This window comes from Crassostrea angulata, chromosome 10 (assembly GCF_025612915.1).
Source record: "Crassostrea angulata isolate pt1a10 chromosome 10, ASM2561291v2, whole genome shotgun sequence".
Taxonomy (NCBI): domain Eukaryota; kingdom Metazoa; phylum Mollusca; class Bivalvia; order Ostreida; family Ostreidae; genus Magallana; species Magallana angulata.
Window position 1 is genome coordinate 17,046,351 of NC_069120.1, and position 25,993 is coordinate 17,072,343.

A 25,993-nucleotide genomic window follows, 5' to 3' on the forward strand; every position below is an offset into this window, starting at 1 on the left:
ATGGCAACATGTGATGAAAAGTCAGGCTATGAACACATTGCTTTGTCCGAGAATTCACAGACTTACTTTGGGATTGAATTTGGTGGATTTATCATGGTTTACACAGTTTTGTCTTTTGGATGGAAGGCCTCGCCATATGTTTATCAAACTGTTGGAATGACAATTACATCTTATCTTAGAAAATTGAATGTAATAACAACTCAGTATATTGATGACCGTTTGATGATAGCTAACCAATCAGACACTACTGACTTGGAAGCAAAAGAACATTGTTTTAGGGTGATATATGCTCTACTTCAAATTTTAACCCGTTTAGGTTACACAATATCACTTGAAAAATCATGACTGGAACCCCAACAATGTGTACGGTTCCTTGGATTTTTGATGGATTCAGTAAAGTTAGCTTATATCTTGCCAGAGGATAAAAAGTTTAAGTTTAGAGAGTTAAGAGAGTCACTTTTGGCAGGCAGGGGGGTTTCTATTCGAATTTTGCAGCGTTTTGCAGGCAAGTGTGTTTCGATGGGTCTTGCAATTCCAGGAGCTAAACTGTACTGCAGGGAAGTTAATAATGCAATTTCATGTGGAGTTAAAAATTCAAAACATATTGTCATAGGTGATGAATTGCGGGAAGAGTTGAAATACTGGTGTTTCTTGGACTCGTGGAAGGGTTACGCAAAGTGGAGGTCAGAGAGTCATAAGCAAGTAAATATTTCAACTGATGCTACTGGCTACAAGTATGGGGCAGTAGTTTGTTTTCAAGGGGAAAAGGTTGAACTTGGAGATTTTTGGGAGACAAACGACAGTAGACCTATTCATTTGAAGGAAGCTGAGGCAGTCCTTCAGGTCTTGAAGTCAATAGAGGATGTAATTAGAGACACAAGGGTTGACTTACTGGTAGATAATGTTGCTGTTCTGAGTGTTTGGAACAATCAAGGAGGACGGGATAGATCTTTGAACAACATAACAAAACAGATATTTCAGTTGGTGACTTCTTGTAATTGTGATCTGCACATGCAATATGTATCCTCAGATTTGAATGAGGCAGATTCACCTTCACGTAGTCTTAGTTACAGTGATGCATGTTTTATCCCAAGTGTAATACATCACCGCGAAAGTGATGACGTCATCTTTCTCAGAGCTGTACCAATGATACTGAATATTGAGGATGAGCACGGTAGATGGCATTGGTGGTTCAGCTTATCCATGATTTTACCCCACCACCCCACCCTTGTATAGGTTCTTATTCTCGGTTCATGATAAATGATACTTGAGAAGAACTAGAGCAGGAACGTATACACTTGGGATAGAACCCTATAAATCAAAATGTCCTTAATGAAAAAAACCCTCTTGTTTTATTGGTAAACGTGTTTGTGTTAACCTTATAAATGTGTTTCAAATAAGTTACAAATAATTTCACATTCACGGATTTTAAACTTCACGCATAAAGATAAAGTGTCTTTTCTGGTTTTTAACATCTGTTGATGGATTGTACATAAATTTAATAATATTACGTTGTAATATGACAAAAATAATTACACTGTTTAATTTTAATTAAACGGTCCTCAAATTATTTGAAATCTTTGCGTTGACCTGACCTAGAGTTATCTAGCGTGAAAGACAAAAATTAAAAAGTAAAAAATGTGTCATAAATTCCGAGGTACTACAGATTATAGATTCTAAAAGATAAAAATATGTAAATTGCTATAGCATTCAAGTGTTCATTTAGTTTCAAGGTTATTTCATTAAGTAACCATAATAACTATTATGCGTGTAATATTTTTCTAAACCTCTAATAATCTTAATCTATTAAGTTCCATTTACGTTGCTTTGTCAAAAACTGTTGCAAATCATGTTTTTATCTGCAGAATAACTCATAGCAAATCTCTGATATAAAAATTATCGTTAGATATCTTAAATGTGCATTGCTAATCATTGTTTCGGTTCTTATTTATAAAGTCAAACATGATTTTGTTGTACAGCTTGCATGCGATTAGATATGTCGAGGGCAAAACAATAAAGGATAAAAACCGAGGAAGCAGCTTTATTCGATCATTACTGCAGCGATATCACAGCCCATGGTACGGTCTTAGAATAGACCAACATCTGATTGAATTGAGCAGAAGACGTGTAAGTTAATGGACACCATGGGGTACTTGGTTAACCTGTCAAACAATGGGGCCAATCTCTTCGAAGATAATTGTATTTCAGATGTTGGACTAACTGAGTGCATATTTCTGATATTGTATTCTTCAATCACAGTGGTAGCTATTGTTGGAAATGTGATCGTTTGCTATATCATCGTCAGAGAGAAGATGCTGAGAAGTGTCACAAACATATTCCTTCTAAACATTGCCGTAGCGGATATAACCAAGACCATCATTTTGGTTCCTTTTTCTTTTGTTCCAAATCTTCTGCTCTCTTATTGGCCCTTTGGAAACTTTATGTGTCCTTTTGTCCTGTATGCAGAAATTGTGGTGGTGCTTGCCAGTGCCTTTACTCTGGTTGCAATGAGTGCTGATCGCTATGTTGCCATAATTTACCCGTTGAGACCTAGATTAACCCATAAAGGCGTGGCTTGTGTCTGTGGGTTAGTGTGGGTCATTGCGCTTTTGGTTCCAATTCCTACCGCCGTTTCTGCAAAAGTTCAAATACCTTTTGCAAATTTTACAGGAATTTGCCAAAAAGGCATGTGTTTTGAAGACACAAAGGAACCATTTAAATCTACATACAGTCTTTTAATAATGTTATTACAATATTTCATACCCTTATTAGTACTTGCTTTGACGTACTGTCATATTGGATATGTGATTTGGATAAAAATCATTCCCGGCGAGGCAGTGCAACAACAAGATGAGCGACAGGCGTCGTCTAAAAGAAAGGTAAAGTGAATTGTTCTACATATTAAAAGATAATGATCGATTTGATAGATTGATTGGATTCTCCTTAAAGATTTTCACACATTTTAATGGAGGATATATGACGTAGCTTTATCGTTTTTTCCAAATCCCGCAAGGTCCTATTAACTTTCCAATGTAATTGCATAAGTAAGGTCAAATCATGCGTACCTTTCATGTATTATTAATACATGTAGTTTGACGGGAAACCAAATACATTTAAAATGAATAATTAATCGGAGACAAGAGGAAGGTTATATCTTTGAAGCATTATTATTATATTGACAAAAAAGAAAAAAACACAAAAAACAAACAACTAAAAGAAATACAATTTGGATGAACAATTACCCCGTATAACGGGTAATTTTTACTGCTGTGATTTTTTACGAATATGTCTTAAAATAGGGCGATTTGAATTTTATACGCGTAATTTTTTTACGAACTGGACATGTCCGTAAAAATTAAAATCATCTGTGGTAAAATGGGGGGGGGGGGGGGGGGGGGTCACCGTGACTTTGTTGGATTTGGCATTGTAGATACTGGTTTCAAAATAGCTTCGTGTCCCCGCCATACTTATTGACTGAGTGATTGAAAGGCTAGAAACTAACGTGGTTCTAAAAAATACTCAAGACTGAATAGAAAGATCTGAACTGTTATCACCACATGACCAAAACGCTAAAAAAAACCTACATGTACAGCCGTCAGGGACTAAGCTGAAGGTCATGAACACTACTCTCATACGTACTATGTAGAAAATTTACGTGCGGTGTTTTTTTCACTTCTGTGAAAATTTACGCGTTTAATTTTTACGGATTTATAAATCTCGTAAAAATTAGTAAAATTAGCAGCACGTAAAAATACCCGTTATACGGTAATTGGAGACAAGAAAGCAGTTTTCTCTCTAATAATAACCAAAATTAATATACACATCAAATAAAATTGATGGAATCTAGGGTATAATTGAAAATTTTTAACATCATTTTGATAACCAATTTAATTAAGTAAATCAATTAAAAGATGAATTCAACAGTTTAAACATAATTGATATCAGAAGAACAATCAAGAAAGCTTACTGTTCGCATCACAAATATTTATTCACTCGTATCTCTCTTTTCCCTTGCTTATAACCATGACTTTTAAAGACTGATCAGTTGGCAAAAAGGTTATTCACGACCATCTGTTTGTAAATATGATGCGAAATCTTTCTTTGATACCACATGAGGAATCTTTTAGAAAACATTAAATATTCAACCGTAAAACGTTAAAACAGCCGGGATCGAGCATCAACATAACAACAGAAGGTCGTTATCAAACTTTTTTGTTTATGTTAATTTATATGTTGCCTGACGTCATGGTGTCAGACATATCAAAGGTTTAAAAGTTGCATTCTCCAAAACAGTTCAGCCATTGAAAGCTACCACTGTAATTTGTATCATACAAAGATAACACGATCATGTTTACAAATGTATACACCTAAGGGTTAAAGTTGCAATCTATGAAACAGTGAGGACATTGAAAGCTAGCAGTGTCAATATTTTTTCACAAGAAGATAGCACGATCATGTTAAATGTGTACACTTTAAAATCTGTAATTTAATGAAAAAAGATGTTCACCTTGCATGCGTGTAATCCCAAATTAAAATGAGCTAGATAACAATATTTGAACGGTGGAAGAGAGATGGAGGGAATATCGTAACATGTTGTTACCTATTGTCTACCTTTTAGGGAAGGGAACTAAACATGCAATGTATATATTTTAAGAATATCGTTAAAGAAATTATTATATCCAAATTTGAATTTTTAATATAAATTTATTTTTTATCCAAAATATACAAGAATGTCTTCGACCTTTCTGAATAAGTGGATTTTAGCTCAACTGATCTGAAAGCTTTTTCTGATCACTTTTTGTCTGTCCCTAGAACTACTGAACTAATTTCAAGCAAAGTTGGCACAGGCAAAGAGGTTGAAAGTTGTGAAAATTAAAGTTAAGGGCTACGACCTTTTTCAAAACGAAATTATTGAATTTTTAAAATAAAAAATTTTTCGAAAATCTTCTACTCTAGAAAATTAAAGCTAACGCTTATGTAGAAGCATCCTCAGGTAGTGTAGATTCAAACATTGTGAAAATCATGACCCCCGGGGTAGAATGGGGCCACAATGGGGGTTGAATTTTCACAAAGGAATATATAGAGTAAACCTTTAAAAAAAATTTCTCTCATAATCTAATCAGCCAGAAAAGCTGAATCTTGTGTGGAATCATCCTCAGGTAAGGCAGATATAAGTTTGTTCAAAACATGACCCCGGGGTTAGGGTTAGGTCACAACTATGGGGTGGGGGCAAACAAAATTTACATAGGAATATATGTATATGGAGAAAACTTTTAAACATTTTTTGAAAAAAAAACATTCGCCTAGAAATCTGTAACTTAAGTAAAAGCAACTTCAGGTAATGTAGATTCAAATTCGTTTAAATCAAAACCTTAAGGAGTAGGGTTTGGACACGTTGGGGGTATAATTCAATTTTATAAAGGAAAACATTTTAACTATTCACAAGAACTGAAATGTTATGATAAATTGTTTTACTTGTATGCAAGCATTTTGACATATTGCTGATTCTTTAAAACTGTCAAGATTTTTAGGGTAATTGATATTTGGTGATGACGTCGATAAACAAGTTTGAATTAAAGGCTTTCGATTATCGCATGACGTCATTGTGGGCATTCTTGAATATTTTACCGTTATCGGTTATAATATTTGTGTTATGTGATGCATGGTTTTGCCAATATTTCTTAGTTTGAGTTGAAATCCCTGAATTCAATGAAAAACTGATAAAACCGTACATAGGCAAACCTGAGTATAATTTTTTAGCCGGCAAGGTAAACATTTCTTTACAGATTTCGATAGGATTTATAATGAATTACAAATGTACTAATTTTTAGTGAGTTTGAACCATTATTTTAAAAGTTATGGACGTTTTTTGTTGCTAAACTATAATTAATTGTATTAAAATGCACTGTTTATGCAATAGCTTTCATACTGGCAAGTTTAAATTGCCCTAAAATGTTTATAAAACACGATTGCAATTAATTGCATCAAAAATGGCTTTATTATATAGAAATCGGAGGGAAAATGTGATGTTTGATTGGAGAGCTGTCGTCGCTATAATTGCCCTGATAGTGTACCTTTGTGAGCCCCTACAGCATAAACAAAATATTTGCATCATGTCTTTAAATTCAATTTGAATGTTTACATATTAATCTTCAAATTTAAACAAAAATACACGGATTTAATCATATAAACATCAAGGGTGGAGAAACCTTAATTTAATGTCACAACCTTGTAACAACATTATAACGCTGCAATTTTATATGCATGATTCGATCCAAGGAACTAGTCATCGATAAGGTTTTTTTATGATTCCGAATAAGTGTTTTTTCCCCGAAAAAGCATCTTTGAATTCGTAGAATACATAATGTCGACATAATGTTGAATCAACTTTTTTTTCAATAATTTTTTTTTTAAATATACAAAAAATATGAAAAGGTTATTTATCAATAACTTATATTAGATAAGAACTAGTTTTTGTGATCGAATCGTGCACATAATATTGAACTGTTTCAACGTTGTGAAATGAAAATCTTACATGACAAAATGTCTTATCTACACGTCAATATAGCTCTATACGTATAGTATTCTTTTGTGAATCCATCGTTCCCTCGAATAATGTATAGAGATTTAAAGAGTTTGAACCCATACATGTCGCAAGAGTAAAAATAGCGCCCGATCAAGATATCAACGGCAGCATGCATGCAATCAGCAGTCTGCATGCAACTTAATTTTTTGATATAAAAGATTTGAAAAAATCATTAATCTTGGTCAGAAGAAAGATTTCTCTTCAAAGGAATATATAGCAGATCAATTTTTTGTACAAGACGACAATAATTCAATTGTGCTTCAATTAAGACTTCTTTACAGCTTTTCCAACAAAAAATTTGGGTTACAGAACTGTAAAACCATAATATGTTTTTCATTTTAGTAGAAAATAACATTTTCGTACAAAAAATTCCAGCAAATAATTGCAGCTCATATTGCTTTAAACATGCAAATGAATGCCCTTCTTATAATGGCGTGACCTTCCTTAGCCTCTCAAAAAGTTACTAGTGTTTACCAAGCCTCCCATGTGATTTGCTAAACAGGTGTTAAACTCTTATGTTACATTTTCGATCTGCTGGGGAAAATTCTGGAGATAAACAATGACATGTGATATATTTGTTCTAAAATAAGCACATTGTAGTGTGAAAAATCATCGATAATGCGTTAATCATTACAATCATCATAAAAACTATTTTTACTATTGAGTTCAATCATGCATACAGAAAATGACATTTATATTTGCTTTAGTTTCATTAAAATAAATGTACTTGTACTACAAATAATTTCTTAGACTAAGTACAAAAAGAAGCCCTTGAGATGTGTCTCGGGATCTCGTCCTTTGGTAACGCAAAGCTTTTTTGCTGACAAATGAAAATATGGAACTAATAAACCTTCGGTCAAATGGATAGCCACCGTGTTGATTCAAAGTTTATTAGTTCCATATTTTCTTTTTTCAGCAAAAAAGCTTTGCGTTACCACAATTTAGAAGTCTGAGACGTCGCATTTTAGAACGCATATTTCAACCATACTGTTTCAGAAACTTTGGTTTTGATTTTATTTTGTTACATAATGCCCCTATGACATTGTTCACCATTACATATTTTCACAGAGAAGTAAAAAAAAGTTATAAACGGAGAAATTAATTTTTATATTATACTTTTAATTCTAGATTGAAAAATTGTAGAGGACACAATATATTTGGATAAAGGAATTAAATCGTGCATTCAGAGAAACATTTTTTCGGCTTTTGACTGTTTATTTCGTATGCAGTTCATTGTTATGGAAATATTTTCATTTGTTGCATTATCTATTCAACATTATCTATGATATTCTTCATTTCATATACGTGCATACATGTACATGTAATCATTATGAATTTTTGTTGCAAAAAACGGAGGGGGTTAAGGGCGTCCTATCTCTTTTCTATATTACAAAACCGTCCCAAATAAGTTTTCTGTAGGAAAATTTCAGATTAAAGCCTGTTTTGATTTAAAAAAAAAAAAAAAAAAAAAAAAAAAAAAAAAAAGGACCCCGCCCTCCGGACGCAACGTCTTCGTATTACGCATATAGACGTACATGTAGATTATGTAAGATATAAAATATGTTCATGGTTCGCAAATGTACGAATCTGACAGTGTTAAAAAATATATATGTTCCAACACCGCGAGTGTGTGCATATTTGTATTAATATCCGCGCGATGCATATTGAACTCGCTCTACACTTCCGCGATAGGGTAAATCAACCCTAGTCTTATTCTTGGTTAACCCTTTGTGGAAAGTTCTTTCAATCCAAATTAAAGTCCCGCATTCAAAACACAAATAGGTTACCGTCCTAACTCTGTCTAGTTTTAATTTGTTAAATTCCACAATTGGTTTCTAGAAAATTGTCCTATTCGCCATCTTAGCAGGATCTAGTTTCAAATTGGTAAATGCACTCGGTCTAGAGGAATTTTCAAAGAATGGGCAGCAAAATCCATTATCAATGATGCAAACGGCTAACGCTAAACCCGTGATTAACAGCCCAAGTGACATGCTTATTTTAATACAAGATATCTGTGAGCCAATGCTCACTAGTGATACCACCGCTCTGATGTGAATATGCAAAATAAGCAAAGTCGACATTTAACAGAAAGCTGGCATCCGATTGGTACAGAAATATATCCCACAATATGGCATGCCTTAACAAATAGTGTGTTAAAATTTCAAGCATCTGCGTTAAATAGCTGCTGAGAAATCTTTGAGGAAAATTTATTTGAAAATTTTGGCTAAAATAAACAAAGTACTCATTTAACAGGAAGTTGACGTCCGATTGGTACAAAAATATATCCCACGATATGGCATGCCTTAACAAACACTGTGTAAAAATTTCAAGCATCTGCGTTAAATAGCTGCTGAGAAATCTTTGAGGAAAATTTATTTGAAAACTTTGGCTAAAATAAACAAAGTACTCATTTAATAATAAGTTGACGTCCGATTGGTACAAAAATATATCCCACAATATGGCATGCCAAAACAAATAGTGTGTTAGAATTTCAAGCATCTGCGATAAATAATTGCTGAGAAATCATTGACGGAAATTTGTTTTGAAAATTTTGGCTAAAAATAAACAAAGTACTCATTAAACAGGAAGTTGACGTCCGATTGGTACAAAAATACATCCCACGATATAGCATGCCTATACAAATAGTGTGTAAAAATTTCAAGAACCAGTACAAAAGAAGGTATTTTTGTCATAAATTATCAGATATCAAATTCCTAGCAGTATGCACACCTCTGATATATGTAAAAATTGATCTGCAAAAGAACAACTTTCTATCTTGAATACTGTAGGAGGAGTTATCCGTACAATAAGGATACTCTTTTGGCAGCCGCCTGCCCGCCCACCATTTGCACCATTTCAGTAGCTAAATTTTTCCGTTGGAAAACCCGGTTAAAAATTCAGAGCTAATAAAAAAAATTACTATAAATATAAGAACTCAAAAAACCCAAACCTAAATGCATCATGGGAATATTTAGAAAAGGGAACCGTTTGATTTCGTCCCCCGAATGATTGGGTTTATTCAACCCACATGTTATGCATTGATTGTTAACAAAGAAAACTTCAAAAATATTATGGAACAAAATGTACAAAGTTTTTTTTTTGATTTACCAAACATGACTTTTATTTATAGCGGTTTCAAAGTCGTAATACAATCATGACGCCTCGACGTCAGATGCGAATTGTAATATGAGGCGAAATAATGCGATACCCTTTTGTGTCCTTTGTTTTGTAAACAAATTGCGTACACATTTTTTCATTCAAATATGACCTAATTAACCGGGAACACTACTGCAATGTCTACTATTATACATATACTTAGCATTACCATCGATTAAAAGCCTACACAGAATTGTTTTAAAATTGGACCAATCAGCTCTGAATATTTTTCCAGATCAGGGAGGAAATGAACAGTAAAATGTTAAGATTTTAGATGTAAAACACTTGAGCTTTTTTATAACTTAATAATTAAAGTGTATTGACAAAAATCATTATTTAAATTTTTTATAAGTGGAACTGATGGGTAATAATTTTGCACTTTAAAAGTTGACCTAGACATGAACGGTTTATACATGTATAACCTCTGGGATTTTTGTAACTGTGCTTAGGTTTTAAATTTTCTACAGTTAATTCTCATCCTAGATAGTCATGCAGCATAGTAGGGTGTTTACCGCTACAGTAATGAACAATAAAACCTATAAATGACACAAAGATGAAAGGACAGAGAACAAAGAAAGCATGTTGTATATAGTATCAATATTACAGCGAAGATATAAAAATGACACAACAACCCTTAATTGGAAATTTTCAGCCTACTTAAATTCACCTGTTGTCTCGATTTTCCGTATCAATATTTGTGCCAATCATTAGATACCTGAAATATCTCATACTATTTTTACTATCTGCAAAAAAGCGTGAACAGTTGTTTCATGACTGACACACAAAAATTAGACCTTTAGTTAAGGACCGAGAAGAGTGGTTATTTCACCACAAGTCATTAAATCATATTCATATTACATTTTGCACGAAAATAGGTTGTGCTTGAACTCACGATTAGATTTTTGTGATTTATCTGTATATTCGTGATATTGGAGGTTGTATGACATTATTCATAAAAACTCCTTAATGATCAACCGTTGACTTTTAAAATTCTAGTCGGTGGTTTATGAGGAGTTGCACTGACAGAAAAAAGACTGACTTAAAAATTGGTAAAAAACTTTAACTCCACCCGCAGCTTGTTGTCTGTTGTATAATAATGAGCAAACCAGGTGAAGTGTATGCTAATAAGAATATTATTTGCTAGCTACAAATCTGTAGCTACCGGTCTGGAAAAAATCGGAGGGTCGTTTATCCGAATTTTTCCAGACCGAGAGCTACAGACCTACAGTCAATGTTCTGAATGCTCTTAATTATCACGACATCTAGATCTCCGCCCTAGTATAATAGACCTTGACAAGGTTTCCTTTCCGTTTGCATGCAGTTTTCCTGCTATATTCCCATGTAAAGAAAACTAAGATATCTTAAAGATTCCATGAATTTCTTTCACATTTTAACATAACATAATGTTCATTGCTTAAATATTTATCATTAAATAATTAAGTTTTCTTCTTCATCGGAAGCTACATATCAATTATGAGTATGATTGCCCCATATTATAGCAGCATGGCGCAATAATTTGATTTGATAATGGATGGTAATGGAAATCTAGAAATTAGTCATAATTGCCAGCTTTTTTATCACAGCTGAGTTTTTCCCAAAGAAGTATCGACAATGGCTCACGACTTTACATTTCAATAAAATATTTTATGCATTTCAATATACCTTTCGAATAATTACGATCAAATATTTTCAAATTGAGCTAAAATATATATATACCTACTTACATATCATAAAGAAACACTACATAGACCTCTCAAAAACTATATGGCACCTGTAGAGGTTCTAAGGGATAGTGAATTTAGCAACTTAAGAACCCCCGTACTCCTATTATAATAGATGCTTGTCCCAAATTATGCTAAAAGCGTAGTCACAGAGCTAAAGATGTTCAGGTAAAGGTATGTCGCACGAGAACGGACTAAAATCAAAGTACTGAAGTACTAACGGAAGTTTATTTTATCGATTATCATTTATTTTAAAATCAACTTATCTTGCATGGCAAATAGTTTTTAGTCTGTATTTGGATTACGCACTTTTTTATAATATGAATTTTTAGACTTTTCCGACAAGAATTTCGAGAAACCCCATAAGAATCATGTTGTGTAATATTTAAAGAAAGATTTTAAACTATTTAAAGCACTATTGATATCGAACTATAGTCTCCTTCAACCAGACGCTCGGCTGTCTGCCTCTCTACTTGTCGTAGATTTACGGAGACAGCCGAGCGTTTGGTTGAACGAGACTATATTAAACTCTGGCGTAGGAATACATGAGACTACAAAAATATCTAAATTGTTCGTATTATATAAAATCTGACTATTTTCAAATTGTTTATAGATAAGTTTCCTTAAAAACAATGCTTTAGCATACATTACATCGAATTTTTCTATTATTTTCAAGAACTAAGTCTTGTCAGCAGTGATTATTTGTGCTGAGGTCCAAACACGTTTTCACTTTCGGTTTGCCAGAGGAACTACATAGGAGAGTTGATTAAAATCAACTCCCAAGAAGGATTAATAAGTCACCTAATTGATGTTTGTGTAATCGCAAGGAGTTTGGCTGTAAATGTTTAACCTGTTAAACGTTGATGAAGTAGATTAAGAAGAAAGACTTGTAAAACATTTGATAGTTAGTTCTCATTCACCGTGAACACGGTAAGAATGTCGATTTTAAGATATGTAAAGCGCGGAGTATTCTTCCAAATCCTAACGGACAGTTATCGGCAAGTTTATCCCCTAGATCGATCCAAGAGTGTAACCCAAGGGTGTTTGAAGTTATGGATAAATCTACAACGCCAAATTCGAGCAAAAAACGTGGTTCATTTTCGACCTATTCACCCAGGGACCGAGTCATATTCGGGAACTACGCCGGTGAACATGGACCTTCCGCAGCTATGAGAAAATTCAAAGCCGATTTTCAAGAATTAAAAGAGTCCACGACAAGATATTTTAGAGATTCATATAAACGCGAGCTTACAAACAGAAAAGAATAATTAGACTTTTAAATAGAATAATTAAAATTGAAATAAAAACGATACAATAGTGTAAGTTTGGTTCTCTAGTTTACGTTCCCTAGGGCAAATCCGGTAAACATATGTATATTTTTTTTGACGGTCTAATGTTACTGCAGAAATTGAAAACGCAGAATATAATTTCATACTTTTTAAGGGGTTAAACCGCAAAAATTTCAAGCCGCAGAAAATACCCGTTATACGGTATTAATATGGGTGGAATTATTTAAAAACCCAATACAAATGCAGAGATCTGGAAAAAGTTTATTAAAAGAAAATGCAATAACCTTCAGATATGAATTTTTTTGCTTTTTCACCTTGTTTTGTGTTCTGATTTTATGTTTTTAATCATTGCGTCTGTTGAACTTCAAAACTAGTACATGCATAAGATTGCCTATTTCTGTTTAGATTATTTTGTTACCTTTTGGATATCATATTGGCTTTACCTAACATACTTCATCTGACAATTTATTGCAATGTAATGTAAAGTACACTTCCTTGGCCTTCCCGGTTTTCAGCAAAACAAGTGCTACGCTGTTTAAACATGAATTTGAAGTAAATTAATGACAAAAAATATCAATAAAAGAACCCGTTTTCTGTTATTTGGCGACACTAGCTTTCAAAATAGTTATCTTAAACGTCACAACAGATTTGCAAAATTATGAATTCAATACGCCTTGTGGTGTACGGTTCAACACGCGAACCAATGTTTGCCAATTATTTGACAAAAAAAATTCCAAAAAAGAGATTTTCCTGAGATATAAAGTGTATGCAATCGAGAAGTGTTGTGGAGGTACTAACTTATGTATTCTCGACAACTTTAGAGTGGTATAGCAGAGAGTTGTTTCGATTAAACACACCACCATACCCAATTATGTTATTTTCCAATGTATATCAATATAGTGTCAATTTCTCTGACAGAATGCATAAAAAATGATACTTGTATGTATGACACGATTTGTGACAATATGTACAAAATTGTGGACAATTCTCTTGATTGAAAAAATCATTCCGGCAAAGAAGACATCGCTGAACATCGCTTGCATTGAATCATTTGATATCCAAAAGGTAACAAAATAATCTAAACAGAAATAGGCGATCTTTTGCATGTACTAGGTTTGAAGTTCAACAGACGCAATTATTAAAAACATAAAATCAGAACACAAAACAAGGTGAAAAAGCAAAAACATTCATATCTGAATGTTATTGCATTTTCTTTTAATAATCCTTTCCCAGATCTCTGCATTTGTATTGGGTTTCTAAATAATTCAACCCATATTAATAATCTACTTCATCAACGTTTAACAGGTTAGACATTTACAGCCAAACTTCTTGCGATTACACAAACAGCAATTAGTATCAATTAGATGACTTATTAATTCTTATTGGGAGTTGATTTTAATCAACTCTCCTATGCAGTTACTCTGGCAAACCGAAAGTGAAACAGTGTTTGGACCTCAGCACAAATAATCTCTGCTGACAAAAATAATAGTAAATTCGATGTAATATATGCTAGAGCATTGTTTTTCAAGAAAACTTATAAACACTTTGAAAATAGTCAAATTTTATATAATACGAACAATTTAGATATTTTTGTAGTCTCCTGTATTCCTACGCCAGAGTTTAATATAGTCTCGTTCAACCAAACGCTCGGCTGTCTCCGTAAATCTACGACAAGCAGAGAGGCAGACAGCTGAGCGTCTGCTTGAAGGAGACTATAGTTCGATATCAATAGTGCTTGGATCCATAAATTTGTTTAGAATTGTTTCGATTACTAATACATGGTGTAAAATCTTTCTTTAAATATTTAACAACATGATTCATATGGGGTTTCTCGAAATTCTTGTCGGAAAAGTCTAAAAATTCATATCATAAAAAAGTGCATAATTCAAATACAGACTAGAAACTAATTGCCATGCAAGATAAATTGATTTTAAAAAAAATGATAATCGATAAAATCAACTCCCGTTAGTACTTCATTACTTTGGTTTTTAGTCCGTTCTCGTGCGACGTACCATTACCTTAACATCTTGAGCTCTGAGACTACGCTTTTAGCATAATTTAGGACAACCTATTTTCTTTTTCAACGTCAAGTATTTTATAAAAAATATTGTCCAGACCATAACGCAAGACCCCTTCAACATACAGAGTTAAAACTTGTATCATAGATAGATGGTATATAACCAAGCTGAACCCCACCATAATTTTTGACCTTGATCTCAATTTTTTATTTCAAGGTCACATTAGAAAAAAACGTCATTGTTCAACTCCTAAATACACTTTGAGAGAAAGACTTTAAACTTAAACCAAAGAACACTAATTATACACTGAAGTGTACTATTGATTAATATTTAACCTTGACCTTGTTTTACTCAAGGTCAGATTAAGAAGAAAAAATAAAATTTTGTCTGGGTTGTAACTTGAATACCCTTTGACATTAAGACTTCAAACTTGGAATATATGTAGATGGTATTGAGAAGGAGTGCACGCTAACAAACTTTTTCACCTTGACTTATTTTGTTCTTCAAGGTCAAGCGTTTTATAAAAATATTGTCCGGACCATAACATAAGATCCCCTTCAACATACAGACTTCTAACTTGTATCAAAGATAGATGGTATATTACCAAGTTGAACCTTACCAAAATGTTTGACATTGACCTTAATTTTTTATTTCAAGGTCAAATTGGAAAAACGTCATTGTTCAACTCCTAAATATAATTTGACAGAAGGATTTCAAACTCAAATTAAGAAAAATTAATGAAATTTTGTCTGGGTTGTAACTTGAATACCATTTGACATTAAGACTTCAAACTTGGAACATAGGTAGATGGTATTGAGTATGAGTGAACAGCTCCATAATTTCTGACCTTGACCAATCTTTTGCCTCAAGTTGATTCATTTTCTAAAATATATTGTACGAATCATAACACGAGATTCCTTAAACATACGGACTTTAAACTTGTATCACAGATAGATAGTAAGTTACTTAGATGGAACCTACCAAAATTTTTGACTTAGGCCTTATATTTTTTTCAAGGTCAAATAAGAAAAACATTCTCATCTTTATTTAAAATATACTTAGACAAAAGGACTTCAAACTGTAAACAAAGAACTAAAATACCATGAGAAATACTGCTGTTAATTTTTTACCTTGACCCTTTTCCTAACTCAAGGTCAAATTGAGAAAAAATCATTTTTGTTTTCCAGACCATAACTTCAAAATTCTTTGACAGAGAGACTTTGAACTTAAAACAGTTAGATGATCTAGCGAAAAAGTGAACCAAACCCAACTTTTTGACCTTGACCTTTTTAGATTTCGGGGTCAATTATCATGAAAATATTCCTTACAATAATGACTTGTATCATATATGGATGATATATAACATATAGCTGACATCATTCTTTTTCACTTATTAAATATACCCCATATTACAATCCTTGGGGAGAAGGGGAGACGTATTTTTGTAAACAAAAAAAAAACAAAAAAAAACCCCACAATACCCACTAGTTTGTTTTGTTTCTATATGATCGAAAAATGCATACAGTGGTTCTTTTGCAACCATTTGCCATACTTAACACCTATATGTGCTTTACACAGTACAATTTTATAATCAAATAAAAGTTTCTTGTGCTGTTAAATATAAATTTTCAGAGAGTTTTAGGGATTAATTTTACTCAAAATTTAAGTGTGTTGATAAGCTTGTGCACTAAAATATTTGCATTTTTGATCTAGGGATAAAATTAGCAGAAAATGGGAGACCATCTGAAAAGTTAAGTTACGCAACTTCTAATAAAATACTAAATTTTATAAATTCCCAATCGGTTCAATTTTATACACCAAAAATTACGAGTTTCAAATTGTTTAAAAATCTTCATTTCATTAATGCATGCATTACAATCATTGACAACACGACACCTCAAAGAAAACCAATAAAATTTGTTTAAATAGATCCCTCGATACTTAACGACACTCGACAAGGAATGTAATGTAGGTTAACCATAATCATAATAAACATTCCATTACAGATCCCTGAAATTATCAGATAAACTCGAGAGACATCTTTTTGTGGTTTTTAATTGCATGTGCGTTTTGGAATTGCAAATATCTCAACGATTAAACTGGGTCTTTTGTCTTGGTGTAATAAATAAAATTGTTTGATGCATTTGCTAAAATCCCCAGAAGATACATGTATTTTATTTCAATTACAAATCGAAACCCAGCTGCTATTTTTCGATGCGTTTTCCTCATTAGTGTCTTCCGTTTCCGACGGAAGACCGACTTGTTTTTATTACGGTTTATTTTTATTATTTTACCTCTGACATTTTCGAGCGCTTTCTGTAACTCAGAAACTATTAGGTCAATTTTAATTACATTTACAGGACTGATACAGCATCAAATCTTAATATTTTTGCAGTTGAATACGTCACTTCCGGTTTAAAATTTTGAACATTTGGTTAGTTTTTAAGGACTATTATGTCCACGGCATTTCTCCAAAACCAGTATATAAAAAAAGTTGTTTGATCCATTCGCTTACTCGCTACAAACTCATCTTGGTCTCGTGAGTAAGCGAGCAGACTAACATATAATTTAAATTAGATTGCTCCGAACCTATTGATGATAGGAAAATGAAACGTTCTGGGATAGTAGGAAGATGTCTTTTTAACGTGTAAAACTTGATGACATTTGCTCGAGCTTTTAAATTAATATAATATCAAAAAGGGGCTTTTAATTCTTAAATTCATAACTTTTTTTACTAAGCAATAGTTGTTTTATAAAACATAGAAGCGAAAAGTTATTAAACAGATATTTACACATTTAATACCTTGTTCAAATCATATAGATTAAGTGCTTAGCGTTTTCATCGGACCGGTTGACCAAATCGTTGGTTCCTTTATATCTGAAAAAAAGGAGAAATGATTGGAAAAACAATACATAAGAAAAGATGCTCGTATAATGTTGTTAGCAATATGCTACTTTAAAATAATTGGTTAACGGTCCCAAAAAGAAGTTAAAAAGTCGACCCTTAAATACTATTGTTCAGATATCTCTAGAACGGCTGACTATTTTTTAACAATTATTTGACAAAATGTGTTTTCTATTTGTAACCTTTTATTGAGCAATGATTTGTTATACACTATAGAAGCAAAAATGTATAACTTTAAGTTTACTTAATATGCAGAAAGACAAGAGGAGTAACTCTGATTAATGTTTAACTTATCTCCCCCTAAGGGAGCTCTTCGCCTTGTAATGGATAATTTAGTGTAGATGCTGAATAAAAATTTGATAAGGAGTATTAAACAGATGATATTCCAAACCAAATACTGCTGTTGACAATATGCCATCAATAAAATAATGGTAAAGATTCCCGTTAAGGGGTAAAAGATTAGCCCTTAAATGTCAGTTTGAGTGAGACCTTTGTTTTTGTAGATATTTTGTTATACATGTATCACAGAGAACAAAATTTGTCTAGTTTTATACAAAGTTTTAATTGACAGCAAGAAACAGGGCTGAATAATCAAATAATGGCTCGAGATACCTTTAACTGTTCTAGATATAACTTAATAACGTTTAGAATCGTTTTGTAAATTATCCTACTTAAAGATAATATCTTTTTAAACACAACACATGAATTTTTTTCAAAATCGGACGTTTCATTTTAAAGTTATCACGATTTAAATATGCAAAATTTTCCGGATATTTAACGCTGCAGCGTTGGTTCATAAAATAGTAAAAGTACGTGGTAAAATTAACTAATACAAGGACTGATTAGCTGAAACTGCTGAAGTGTACCTGAAAATATTTGGAATTACTAGTTGTTTAGGCGTGCGAATGTGGTGGCAGGGAATAGTTTCGTACTCAAGACCCGGTCAGATTTGTAAAAATTAGTGGAATATGTATGTGCTGTTTTATAAGATATTTTGAGAATAAAAATAGATAGAATAGTTATCAGGAAGCTTGGTATATTTCCAATGAAGCAGAATGCTTGCAGAGAAAAATGATTTGCAACATGAAGGTGTCACTATGATTCCCAAGGTAAACGTACATGTAGCTGCAAATGCGTGCTGTGAGATGCAGAGGAAATGCTGGTTGTAATCAGTTGGGTTTAGTAGGTCTGTATTTCCGAACGATGGTGATTGACCCCAGATCGAGTGGTGGAATTTAATCAGGGCAGATAATAATTTTCCAAATGATTTGTTATTGATCTCCTATACTCGGGACTGGGATGAGCTGTAGGGGTGTGAATGAGGCCCACATTTTGAAAAATTAAGCGAAAATCTTGCGGGACCTCCAGTTTGCTTTCAGTACACTGAAATATGTAGATTACATGCTATGGGTAACTGTACTATACTTCTATATTAAGCTTCGAGTTTATGAAGTGTAATTAACCAGTCCCAAGAAAGTGTCCCCAATAAATTGTTTACATTGACCTTTAGTATAAGTTTACCCCTCGGTACATGTTGGGCACTCAGACTGAACTGTCTCCTGTCACCTATTTGAAATATTTTGTTCATTCGTACCTGAAGCTAGCTGTATTTTTTATGTCGTACCAGGAATCATTCTTATTTTTATACTCATTCTTATTTTTATACCCCCCGCAAACAAAGTTTTTTGGGGGGAGGGGGGGGGATATAGGAATCACCTTGTCCGTCCGTCCGTCTGTCTGTGCAATCGTGTCCGGTCCATATCTTTCTTATGGAGAAACATTGGAAGTTCTTACTTCAAACAAAGATTGCTTATGACCTAAGGGTGTGTCATGACCTTGACCCAAGGTCATTCGGGCAAGGTCAAGATCACTGGCAGAAAAAATGCAAAATTCGTGTCCAGTCCATATCTTTCTTTTGGAGAAACATTGGAAGTGTTTACTTCACATAAAGATTGGTTATGACCTAAGGGTGTGTCATGACCTTGACCCAAGGTCAATCAGGCAAGGTCAAGGTCACTGGCAGAAAAAATGCAAAATTCGTGTCCGGTCCATATCTTTCCTATGGAGAAACATTGGACGTTCTTACTTCACACAAAGATTGCTTATGACCTAAGAGTGTGTCATGACCTTGCCCCTTGGTTATTTGGTCAAGGTCACTGGCAGAAAAAATGCAAAATTCTTGTCCGGTCCATATCTTTCCTATGGAGAAACATTGGAAGTTCTTACTTAACACAAAGATTGCTTATGACCTAAGAGCGTGTCATGACCTTGACCCAAGGTCAATCGGGCAAGGTCAAGGTCACTGGCAGAAAAAATGCAAAATTCTTGTCCGGTCTATATCTTTCCTCTGGAGAAACATTGGAAGTGCTTACTTCACACAAAGATTGCTTATGACCTAAGGGTGTGTCATGACCTTGACCCAAGGTCAATCGGGCAAGGTCAAGATTGCTTATGACCTAAGGGTGTGTCATGACCTTGACTCAAGGTCATTTGGGCAAGGTCAAGGTCACTGGCAGAAAAAATGCAAAATTCTTGTCCGGTCTATATCTTTCCTATGGAGAAATATTGGAAGTCCTTACTTCACACAAAGATTGCTTATGACCTAAAGGTGTGTCATGACCTTGACCCAAGGTCAATCGGGCAAGGTCAAGATCACTGGCAGAAAAAATGCAAAATTTGTGTCCGGTCCATATCTTTCTTTTGGAGAAAAATTGGAAGCGTTTACTTCACATAAAGATTGCTTATGACCTAAGGGTGTGTCAGAACCTTGACCCAAGGTCAGTTTAGGAAGTTCAAGGTCATTGTTGAAAAATGCTAAATTCTGTCTGTGTCATGTCTTGTATTAATGGAAATATTAGAAGCTAAAATTTGACACAAAACGTGCTCTTCTCAGATCACATGAAATTATTATTAGATTCTCATGCCGGTCTCTCTAAAAATGGCCTGCCCCGATGAAATTTTTCTTTGGGAAAAAAAATGTGTGGGAAAAAAAATTGGGAAAAAATTGGGCTCAGTATACCAATAATTCAATATGTTTAAATATTAAATGGCTGCTTGACATGTGGATTTCGTTTGATTCAAGTCATGGTTGTTAACGGCAAATTTCCTCATTCATTAAAAGTTAACTTAAAATGAAATGGAATTAAAGGATAGAAATTGGGTTGTTTACTCCTATTAGCATTAACAGTTTTAAAAAATGGAGCAGTTGTTATTTATAGAAAATGGACAGTGAAATAGATTCATCCAATATTTTCTATAATATAAATACACGCCTTATGATTTTTTTTTTAAGCGGGGGGTATCAATTGTGAGCTTGCTCACAGTACCTCTAGTTTGGTTTTGTTGGATTGCCTGATTTCAGAATTTTGGTTATTTCCGAAGAAAACTTTCAAATTTTTTTTTTAACACTAACGGCCATGAGACCCACACGTTGCTGTGTAACGAGATTAGCTCTAGTACATGTGATGTTAATGGAAAATATTAATGGAATGGTTAAAACAGTTGCATGAGTAAGAAACAACCGTTTGAAGAATCTTTTAATAGAAATAAGTTAAATATATTATTGGAAAACATATAAAAGGTTTTTTACTATATTTTAGGGACTAGGTAGAACGTTTTATTTTGTATGTTTTTTAAAAGTGAATTTAACGATCATCTTGCGATATTTCTTAAAATAAAAGATTTAAGATTAATAACCTTATAGCGTTGCTCAATATTTTTATGTAGTTTACATGCATGGATTCTTTTAAAGTCTACTATCAACTTTTAAAAATACCTGCTCAGATTAAGGAAGTCATTATCTATTTTGTAAACTGCATGACTACATTTATGTATGTGGTAATGTTGCTTTTAAAAAAAAAAAAACATTTATTAATACATTTAATTAAATTACAAGATTTGTTTTAAAAGTTCAATGACACATTTAAACTAAGAAAATATTCACATTATAATAGTCCAATCTTAAATAAATATATATATTTCCTTACAGATGGTGAAGATGATGATTGTAGTAGTTTTACTATACGCTGTCTGCTGGCTTCCAGTACACGCTCTTCAGTTGGCCACTGACGAAAACCCTGATCTATTTATTGAAGTAAAGAACCTTCGCCAAATTTGGATCAGCTTTCAAATTTTTTCCGCCAGTCATTCATGTTATAATCCGTTTGTGTACTTTTGGATGAATAGAAGATTCCGAGAATGTTTCCAATCATTTTTTCTGAAGTGTTTTTGCTGTTTAAGAATGGGGAGACACAAGTTCGGCGATAACCAACTATCACGACAGACCTCAATGACTATGACCGTTAGACTTGGACGGCAGCACAGTAGATTACTATCAGCAAAGCGCAATGACAGTGAATAAGATGAAATGTTCCCTCTTATCTCATATAGTTGATTAAAAAAACCTGCATGCACGGATTGAGAGGAATGTTAAACAATTACGAAAATCTAACACTAATTAGATACATCATGGGAATCCGTTCGCCTTCATGGGTTTATGGTATTATACACGTACAATTCATGTTAAAAAGCGTAGATGAATCGTCTAATGAATCCATGGACATCTGACATTTATTTTTCTCGTAATGGAAAAAAATAAAGCCATCTTACCCTGTAATACACAAAATATAATATATTGCCGCAATCTTAGACCGTGCGTGTACGCCGGAAACTCGCTAGAAAATCTGGGTTTTTTACCCTCTCTGTTATGCGGTCGGTCCTTCATCCTCTAGTTCAACGAAAGCAACGCATTGAATTTGCAATTTTTAAGTAAATTTTAATCAGTATTTCTATTCTGTCAACCTTTGGCCATTAATCACTTCCTCAGAGCTGTAAATGCAGCCGGGACAAGAGAAGATTAATAAATTTGCAAAATGTGCTGTTTTTTTGTTCTGTGGTGATGAAGGATTGACTGCAAGAAGGAGAGAGGATTACAAAAAGTTTCATTGTTCAGTTTCAGGCGTAAAGTTGGGCTAATTTGTGAGGCTTAAAATTCTGAGATTGCGTCCATGTGTATTTTGGGATTGAATAAGTAAGATATAGATTTAAAGAAGAAAAACATATTATAGTGCCAGTTGCCTGTGCATGTATTGTATTCTGTATTTCTCATTTATATTTAGGTATGACACAAATAGAATTAAAATTTATGAAATTATATGCAGTATAATGTAAAGGATGATGTACATATTGCATACATGGGTGAAGGTCAAGTCAAACTAATACATGCACATGTAGATCAATGAAATATGTATATTATGAAGACTAATTGTAAAGAAAAACAAGGTGTAATTATAATCGGGGCGATTATAGTCTCCCAAACGAACGAAGCCATCATTGGGAGTAGGGATGACCCACATGGGTCAAACTTTACAGACAAAAAGATTTAGAATTTTATTTTATTTCTGAAGTTTCATGATATTCCCAAGGGGTCCTTTACTATACATCAGGTGAATCAACATGACCCAAGGAACAAAAATATATATGGTTTGGGGTGGGGATCTTAACCGCTTTCAAGATATTTGGGCACTTCCTGTTGGGGGGGGGGGGGGTGTCAGGACCATCCCCGTGGCCAATCACCTACATACCATTTGATGCCCCTTGATATTTGTGCACTTCCTGTTTGAGGAGGGTGAGGACCACCCCAGGGGCCCATGACTTACATTCTATGTGATTCCCTTTAACACAAGGAAGAAGAACATAAATGATTTAGAGGTGGTGATCTCGATCGTTTTCATGATATTTGGGCAAATCCTGTTTGGGGGTGGGGGTCAGGACCACCCCCAGGGCCCATGACCTACCATCTGATGCCCCTCAAAACATGGAACAAGAATATATGTGGTTTAGGGGTGGTGTTCCTAACCGTTTTCAATATATTAGGGCACTTCCTGTTTGAAAGGGGTCAGGACCACCCCCGGTGCCCATGACCTACATTCCATTCAATGCCCCTTAACACATGGAACAAGAATATTTATGTTTGAGTTCAGGATTCTAACAGTTTCTAACAGTTCTAACAGTTTCTGGGATATATCGTCTTTTCAATTCCTGGGGGTGAGGATGACCCCAGGGGTAAGATCTAATAAACCCTATATATTACCTGTAACAGTCAATATATGATTCTATGATTCTGAAAACCCTATATTATATTTTACCGTTTTCAAGTTATAATCATTTACAATAGAGTCTACGATTTTCCCCATAAGTTTCAATGTTAGACCCCATGACCTTTTGACCCCCCCCCCCCCGAAAAGTGGTTGGCCAATCCCAAATGAGAAAAATCAAACCAGCGTGCACATCTAGATATGCAGGCCTATCGTATCCTAGAGTTTTGTACGCTTCTGTTCAGTCATCTCTGAGAAACGCGACGGTCAAGTTCAGGGCGGGAAAGAAAAAACCGTACAAAAACAATGAGTCTCCAAACTTCGTTTGGGAGACTTAATAATGAATTTGCGATGGTAAATACAGGTTTTTACTTGTAGAATTCCGGTGACCTCTTTGCTGAACAAGGGTTTGGGTCAAATCAAATTACAAAGTATTGGACCAATGTTGATAAATTGTGTATTAATGATGATTATGCGATGTTTAATATGTAACTTTCAGTAGATAAAATGGACACTAGTCTTGTTAAATCAAATAGATACTATACTTTTATGTACATGTAAGAGCAAATAGTATTAGGGCCTCGGTGTGCGGGCGCCCTATAGTGATCAGTCTTTTCGTCATTGTTTCCGTCCGGGAACGCTCGTTCGGCGCATATCTTCTCTCCCCTAAGCCCAATCTGGCTCATACTTTACCCACAGAGTGTCTATCGTCAATTGGTGTGCAGTGACCTTGAATGAAATTCATAGGTCGAGGTCATATCGGACAGCGCGAAAATCATTTTTTAGAGCATTAAGCATCCCGTTTAGCCCAATTTGGCTTATGCTTTGCACAAACAGAGCTTTTGAGTAAAGAGTTGTAGTGACCTTGAACCAATTTTAAAGGTCAAATGAAAAATCCTTGTCCGAAGCATATCTTCTCTCCTTTTGCGCCAGTCTGACTCTTACCTCACCTACATGGTGCCTTTGATCAGATGATTCGCACTGATTTTGATTGTTTGTAGGTCAAATGTTAAGGTCATATTAGACCATGCAAAACTCCCTTTTAAGAGCATGATTATATACTCTCCTTTTTGCCCTATTTGGCTAATACTTTATATAGACGGTGCTGTTTAATTGAAGGCGTGCAGTGCCCGTGAACCAAGTTAATGTGAAGGTCATAGCGGATATCTCTATGATCAGTTTTAGACCTTGATTATTTCCCACATGCTTAATGAGGCTCAAATTGAACAGAAATACCTGTATATAAATGGTAATGAGATTGAATAAGAAGTTTTATGCCAGTTGGAACGTTATAGGCCAAGGTCAAAGCCAAATTGTCTGAAATTGTGTTCATCCTATTGTCCAATTTTTAAGCAGGGCCCTTTGAGATGGTAACCACCTTAATGTTGTCTATTTAAACATGCATGTAAAATATGAAAAAAAACCAATAAAACTTACTTAATACATGTAATTGATTTCATTTGCATTATCTTTGTGGATGGTAACATTCGGAGAATTGAGCTGCGGGTCTATAGCTCTCGGTCTGAAAAAAAAAAGGATAGACGGCCTGGGAGCTACTTTGCCTCCCATAGTTAAAAAAACTGCAGTTTACGGCGCTAGATTTGGACAGATTAACCTTATTTACACACAAATTCTGTAGAAAACAATTAAACCGTTAAGTTTTCCATGCAATTTACTGCTGATATCATTCTTTAATTGCCTCAAACTTTCTCTGCAACAAGCTAACTGACTTCAAAAATTGAGTGTTTGAATTGTCAGTAGGTGTAAAAATATATTTTTCATCTTTGCAAATTCCAGTATGTTCAACAAATTGTTACCGTATTTCCTCAAATACCAAGCATTCTGAGAGTATTTGATATGTTTTTTTAATCCTTCTTAAAATTTTCAGATATCAATCTGGCTAACTATCGAATTTCGCTAGTCATTGCAACAGCTTTTTTCCTCTGTTTCAGTTCAAGGCATACTTTTATTACAAAAATTAATTTTCATAAAGTTGTTTAGATGGATCATTGATAAGCTTCAATACTTTTGGTCCTTTTTCTAGAATTTCAGTAGTTGATTTCGGTTGTTTTCAATTTGGAAAAAAAAGTATTTTTTAACCTCCATTTAAAAATCCTATAGAAAATTTCCCCTAAAATCATTGCATCTATATTTACAGATATACTCAAGTTTTATTGTGAATTCATGAAAAAAAATCATTTTTACATGTAAACATACTGCACC

The 25,993-nt window shown here is 33.9% G+C and overlaps 1 protein-coding gene across 1 annotated transcript; it reads left to right on the top strand.

Annotated features, from left to right (window-relative positions):
- LOC128164961 (RYamide receptor-like) lies at positions 1-25,207 on the top strand. Its single transcript, XM_052829088.1, has 3 exons — positions 1-82; positions 2,260-2,879; positions 21,664-25,207. Exons 1-3 carry the CDS (start codon positions 1-3, stop codon positions 22,033-22,035), a joined length of 1,074 nt encoding a protein of 357 aa, XP_052685048.1. The 3' UTR covers positions 22,036-25,207.
- Positions 25,208-25,993: the final 786 nt, after the last annotated feature.